Source organism: Sparus aurata, chromosome 15 (genome assembly GCF_900880675.1).
Source record: "Sparus aurata chromosome 15, fSpaAur1.1, whole genome shotgun sequence".
Classification (NCBI taxonomy): Eukaryota; Metazoa; Chordata; class Actinopteri; order Spariformes; family Sparidae; genus Sparus; species Sparus aurata.
Window position 1 is genome coordinate 6,522,126 of NC_044201.1, and position 6,900 is coordinate 6,529,025.

The 6,900-nt window shown below is 39.6% G+C and overlaps 1 protein-coding gene across 6 annotated transcripts; it reads right to left on the reverse strand.

The window, feature by feature from the left end:
* Positions 1-15: 15 nt before the first annotated feature.
* Positions 16-6,029, reverse strand: cuedc2 (CUE domain containing 2). Of its 6 annotated transcripts, none has more exons than XM_030441704.1 (9): positions 5,739-6,029; positions 4,882-4,964; positions 4,656-4,799; positions 4,495-4,556; positions 3,667-3,791; positions 3,412-3,579; positions 3,253-3,317; positions 3,110-3,170; positions 16-3,008 (listed from the first exon to the last, which is right to left on the reverse strand). In XM_030441704.1, exons 2-9 carry the CDS (start codon positions 4,953-4,955, stop codon positions 2,862-2,864), a joined length of 846 nt encoding a protein of 281 aa, XP_030297564.1. In that variant the 5' UTR covers positions 4,956-4,964; positions 5,739-6,029; the 3' UTR covers positions 16-2,861. The 6 variants fall into 6 exon arrangements, with proteins under 6 accessions (XP_030297564.1, XP_030297563.1, XP_030297560.1 ...); XM_030441703.1 differs by having other exon boundaries at positions 4,882-4,967; XM_030441700.1 differs by having other exon boundaries at positions 4,882-4,967; positions 5,793-6,021.
* Between the last annotated feature and the right edge of the window lie 871 nt (positions 6,030-6,900).

Here is a 6,900-nt window from a genome sequence, read left to right on the forward strand (position 1 = left end):
AGGACACGATGTGAATGATCTACAAAAATTAGTATTTATTTACTATAAATTGTGCGTCAGCGGTTTCTCAAAGCGCAGGGTTAAAACTCTGTTGTGTCTAAACAGATGCTCTACAGTAACACTATCATACAATAATTAAAGACAACATTGCTGCTGATAACGACATGTATCAGTAACAACACATCTTTTCCACAATCCGTTGTGTTACACATACACTCAAGTAAACTATATAATTACCACCAATCCAAAACAATTGCTTATATTTGCTCCAAATGGATGCAGAGTATAACACAAATAAACAATAGAGTAATAAACATCAGTATATGCATAAAAAACCCTGACCAACCCATTTGTCTTAATATAATATATAACGGGAACCAAATAAGAATCCAATCATGATAAAAAAGAAAATCACAACCAACAATCACAAGCCAAGCAAAATCCACATGACACAAATGAGATGAAAGGATAAGTCATGTAAACAGACCCTGAAAGCACACGACAGGCCTCTTCACGATAAATACTCGAGACTTTGCAAATCTAAACATCTATATCAAAAATAAAGATAATGCTGTCGGAGTGGACTTTAAAATCGAGTCCTCCTGTGGCATGTTTAGCGCAACATTTAGGGGGCAACCACAGTGCTTTATAGTTTGCCGAAAATTGTAGTGCTGTAATAGTAAGGGCGCACCTGGAGGCTTAAATCTGTTGTGCTAGAAAATGAAATGCTGACAACATTATTTACAGTTATAAGGTTTTCCATTACAGTTGAGTAATAAAATGATATTTACGGTTTTTACAAATACCAGCCCTGGTTTCATCAAGGCTTAGTCGCATCACTGAAAAGATATTTTAAGTCCCTCTCTAGCCTTTCGGTGGTTTGAGCTCCACTGAGTAGGATGATGTCCAGTGTGTGCAGATTGAACATTGATTGCTTGAAGTGTAAATTATATCTGCACTTGCTGAAAATCTAACTTTCTCAATCTTAATCTGATTTTCTCCATGCAAAACCAATCTCAGTCACACTAGAGAACTTCTTGAAAGCATTATGCGTGTGGAAAGATCTTTCATATTTCCTCTGCTCCTGACTCACAGATCTTTCAGGGTCTGACACTGATTTGCAAATCTCCCTTTTGGACGACTAAGTCAAGCTCATCATGTTTCTATTTCCTGTAAATGGTGTAGTTTTCGTTTGAGATATTATAAACAACCATGATTCTTTTATATAGTGTGAAACTTGCTTCTGCACCATTTTGTAGCACAACAAATTGTCCAAAACAGAGGGCTTGACCTACTTTCGCACCACTGTATTCCTGTTTGATGTAAAAATAGAACTTTAAAAATGAAGTTGGCATCAGTGACTGAATATATATACATACAAAAGCGGTTGAGACCTATAATGTCCAGAAGAAACTCTACAGCACCACTAGAACTTATTTACAGCAAAGACAACTGATTCATCTCTACAACTTAACGTCAGAAGTATGAATCTATATTGTACTAAGTTGAAGAAAATACAAACTACAAAATAAGAGAGAAGAGTTAAAAGAAGTAAAAAAAACAAACAAATACAAAACAATGTCAGTGCAACATCAGTCCTGCTGAGATGGCAAAAAGTAGATAGATTAGGCTGTTACACAGAACACAAGTTACAACATCCCCACCAAAATATCACAAAAAATGTCAAAAGCTCAAGGGAGTGATGCAACTGAAACACTGTAATATAAGGTTTTAACCAAGGCATATAACGGTAAAAAGGTTTTAAAGGTCAAGTGTGTAGGATTGCTACCAATTGAACCTTCAGTGGCCGGTAAAAAGGCCCTCTCTAGAGCCAGTGTTTGGTTTCAGAAACATGGCCGTGCAATAGGGTTGGGTGATTGGAGGAATACATCGTTTATGGGTGATTGTTGGTTCGTTTGTTGGAAGCCGATATTCTGGTCTATTTTTTATATATATTTTTTTTGTTAAAATAATGGTGTGCCTCCTTCAAAATGTGACTAAATAAATAATCAGTAGAGGAGGAGTATAACTGACTAGCGCAAAGAAATGCCAGCAGACAGTCTGGGGAGCGCGGCTCTGTGCACGAGTTCCTGGAGCAAGTTGACGAGCAAAACAGCTCCGGCACTCGCGCTGCAGAGTTGGGAATATATAACCTATATGCGAGCTCAGAAACTGTTGGAAAAAAGGAGACTTGCAGCATTTCGTATCCATATTTTTCTGGCAAAAAATCAGTGCTTGTCTCGTGAGAGAAAAAAGCCTACACGATTAAACACTCAGTGGATCTCCCTCAAGTGTATGAACAACAGAGACTAAACCAAACTCCTGCATAAACCCACACGTTTGTAGTTAAGCTGTCTTGGCAAAATAGATTACAGATCTCAATTAGTTTTATTTTGATTTATTAAAAAGTGTAACCTTAAACTTTGGGCTGTAATGTTTGAGTGAAATTATCTTTTCACATTTAAGACCAAGGATGTCAGAGGGTAAAGGCACACCTGCACATATATCAGCAATCGCTGATTGATAAACTGATGGTTGGAAAATTTTAACATATGGCCCAACCCTACGGTGCACCATGGCAGACTCCAGAGGACCTTCTCCCTCTGCACATATAAAATGCTCATTCTAGGGTAGTGAAAACACAATGATACTTTTTAGGTAAGGTACACTAATGAAAAGTTATAATAATGTATTCCGTTTATGCCTAAAGATCCCATTGAATCCTGCACACAGGACCTTTTAAATAAGCCACTGACTCGAACAAATGTCTTCATTTACTTGGGAGAAAAACCAGGCTAAATAAATAAAAAATAGTGTAAACAATATCGTCAGTAGCTGATCTCACAGTAATGTGCTCGTCATCAATGGAATCTGTACTTCCGTGCAGGCTTGATATTGACATACGTCTTCTTCATGTCCTCTGCCTCGTCTTTCTTCACGAGTTGATATCGCTCTCCTTTTGTGGTGACCACCTGGTTGCCGTGGTACCGAACTAGCTTCTTTGGAGCCTGCAAAAATTGCACCAGATTTTTTTTTTTTTTTTGCAATTTCATGGCATGACAGAGATTTGAAAGTTGCATTGTGATATGGAGTATAACCACAGACTTACATCTTTTGGGGCAACAGGACGGTGTGTTTTGTTATCATCGTCATTGTCCACAAGCATGTACCTACAGAGAAGAAACAAGGTCATTAAGACTGAAACAAAGAAGTGAATTCTACTCTCCAAAAGACTAAAGCAATCTTACTCACTTCTCAAGGATGCTCTCTTTAAGTTTGTGGTCTGCCACTGAGGAAATACTCTTCCCGTGGTTGACCTGAGGCAAGAGGACACCATTAAATCAGACTCAAGATAGGAAGAGGCAGACATGAAAGAGAATGGCAGTGTTTCTGTGTGTGCCAGAGACTCACATTAAGAGGACTTGGGCTGAGTTGGACATCGCCCTCTATGATAAGGCGCACAGCTTCCTCCATGTCTCCTTTGGCAATAGAAAGGGCACTGCGAGCCTCGGACAGACTGCACTTGGGAAACATCTCAAGCAGGTGCTGCTCCTGGGCCTCCCACTCAGATACTGGTGGCTGCACAAAGCACATACAGTAAGCTTATACGTGACATTGTAGTGATTTAGAAATGATAAATGTGGTGATGTGTGCTGAAGTGATAACCTTGGCAGTGGCGCCCTCTGTCTGCGTTTTAAGGCACTGCGTTTCTCTTCCTGGTGGAGGTTCGCTGGGCAGGGTAGTGAGTTTCAAAGAAATCTCTTCTGTCCTTGCCTTAGGCACAGCGTTTTCTTCGTCAGATAATAAGGAAACAAACAAATTAACATCAGTACATTGCAGCACAAAATGTTAGGCTGATCACACCCACCAAACATGTGTGTCGCTGCCCAATAAAGTTTGTTTTGATGACTCGTGTGACAACATTGTGAAAGTGAAGGAAGGGTTTGGCCTGTCATGATACTGTATGTTCAGTGACAAAAATGTCCTATAAACTAAAATGCTCTTGATAACTCTGGAGTTACTGAATACACCACAATTTTTTATTTATTTTTTTTTACAAGAAAGGATGCTCACTATCTGTAGAGGACCGGATTAATTGACTACCGATACAGATCGGACATTTCCTAATGTTGCGGCTTCATATTAAAAAGCATTTACTTTCATCATGAGGTAGGCTTGCTTGAGCACTTACTGCTATCGTTCGTCAAAAATTCATCTCCAGAGAAAAACAATGTTCGTTTTTTGGCATGGTTTGAAATATGTCAAGGAGTAGTTTTATATAGTCTGTGGTAGCACTAACCAACTCCTTTCCCCTCACTGATGTTATCAGGTTCCCTGTTTGCATTGTGTTTAATTCTGTAGTATTGCCAAAGAGGTGCTTTCCGTTTCGCTTCCACAAAAAATCAGTGCATGACCAAACATCCCAAACACTGGGAAAACAGATTACCGTGACAAGCCTATTGTATGTGCTAGAAATAAAATTAAAAGCACTACCTGAGGTCCGTGCAGTAGCCAGTTTTGTGGCCAGGCTGAACATCATTTCACAAACTTTAACACTGCCAAATGAAGAAACACAGAATATAGTAAGTGCTTGGTCCTTTTTTTTATCCCGACAAAGTGCAATCAAGATATAGAAAACACATCTTTTTGGTTACCTTTCAATTTCTGCAAAGCCAGGTATGTAAGCTTCTAGCATCTCTGCAAAGACATCCACGTCAAAGTTCTCATCCACACTGTTCTGCGAGCCCAGATCCTCCAGGACTCCAGTTATGTAAGACAGAAGGACGTCATCCAGAGAACTGCGTTGGAAAGTAAAAAAAAAATAAGTTACTGAGGGAACTTACCTTTGTGTAAGGATGAAAGTAAGCTGGGTGACTTTACCTGAGATCTGCATCAGGGATGTAAGTCTGAATAAACTCGTGCAGCGCGTTGTGGATGATTTTCTGGAGGTCCATTGCGTTCTCCTGCTGAAACACAAGTCACAGAGCTTGTGTAAAGGCTCTTATAACAAGCAGCTGGGCCGGCTAACCTTAAATAACCAAACACAGCAGTTGTCACCAATGTACCAAATATGGGGCCCCGTGGAAATGTTACAAAAGCATTGCTTACGAAAGCTTGGTTGTGAAAGCTTTGCTGCAGCATCTTCCGCTGCCACTGTACGACTCTTGTCGTCGGACACTATCTTTTTTGCAAGACCAGCTGCATGCAATCAATTTACAGACTTTCAGATTAATTTCAACCAACATCGCCAGTAAGGCTAGCCAGGATGCACCGATATCTAAGGCTAATAGTAGCATTTCAACCACCGGGGAGACTACTTAACATGTACACTTGAGAAGTTCGCTGATGTTAAAGCAACCGTGATGTCATCAAACACGTCTTCTGCTTTACACTCATGCAGAGCAATACAATAACCGCGCTAGCGCTGGTTTGTTACCAGCGTTAGCATCGCAGCTAGTCGGATATTAGTTATCAGCTAACGGTTAATTAATAACGCCAGGGCTAACATGATGCTATCATTTGCTAAACGGTTGCAGGGCAGCCGTTTTTTTCACTATCCACCTCGTGCAGCTTTGGTTACACGTCCTGGCAAATCCTCCCAACATTACTAATGTTCATCCGTAAACAAGGTTAACCTCCATCTTCGTATCCAGATATATCGGTGGGTTGATAGCGGACTAGCTTTCGTCGGCTAACAACAACTGCTCGCTAACGTTAACGCTTCATGCAGAACCAACCTCGGTTATTGAAGATTATTCAACCGGAGGGGCTTTGAATGGAGTGAAACTTACTTTGAGTGTAATTATAGGGGCATGAAGCTCAAAGTTTGCCCCAAATACGTGATGGGGAAGGCTGGTCAGTGTAGTGCTGCTTACAGGCTCTGTCCGTGCAGCTGGTTAACCCGCACGATTCAAAACATTAGCACGTCATTTCCTCCGAATGGAACCAGACAGGCTCTTATTTAATACGTTTATACGGCTGAAACTTATCTGGGTTGACTTGAAATACTTTGTGAAACTAACCGACACATAAATGTATCATGTTTAATTAAACAGCAACATCAGATATTTTTAATTTAGACATTGAAGCTTCACACCAGAGATGGACAATCATTCAATTCTTTGTCACGGGACATCTTAATAACTGAAACATATTCCCGAGTTTGCCCGGGAGGATAATGAAAATTTTATGTCACGATTGTCCTGTCCAATTTACTTGCGATTTACGATATTATCCCGATAATCATCAGAATATTCTCAAACATTTTAAATAAAAACTGATTTTACAGCAAAACATTCTGGAATCATTTTACAATTTGTCAGAAAACAAATATATTTATTGCATCACAAATATTTTTCTGTTGAATCTTAGATAGGCCTAAGTAATCCAAAGTAATTTAGGGTCTTCCTGCACAAATAAAGTATGAAAAAATGGCGCTTACATCATCTCTATGTTTTTCTCAGTGTGGAATCCATAGAATTCCCCCACATCCGATTTGACTTGTTTTTATGAGTATCCGATGTGCAGACCATGTCTTCAGCTGTGTTGACAAGCTAAGACAATTCAGAATAAATCAGGAAACCAATATATAGCTGGACATCTTTGTTCATTATTATTCATCATCTAGTCATTCGTGTGAGGCTATTCATGTTTACCTGGGTTCACAATTCCTGATCCCCGAGGAACCTTCTTTTGTAGTTGCTGATCAGAAACTGTTTCGACTATCAATTAATTCTTTGAATCATTTCCTCACTGATACACTTCCTATAAGGTTTTATGTAATTGCAAACTGAATATCTTTGTTTCGGACTGTTAGCTAGACAAAAAAAAAAAGACAATCAATGTCCCTTAGAACACTGTTTGACACTAGAAAGGTGGCAGGGTCCGCCAAATATAAAC

Coding starts and splice junctions, on each gene's coding strand:
- cuedc2 (XM_030441704.1), bottom strand. CDS start 4,955: ATGGACCTCCAGAAAATCATCCACAACGCGCTGCACGAGTTTATTCAG. Junction 3,792..4,494: donor GGCTACTGCACGGACCTCAG/GTAGTGCTTTTA, acceptor TATCTGACGAAG/AAAACGCTGTGCCTAAGGCA. Junction 3,580..3,666: donor CAGAGGGCGCCACTGCCAAG/GTTATCACTTCA, acceptor TGCTTTGTGCAG/CCACCAGTATCTGAGTGGGA.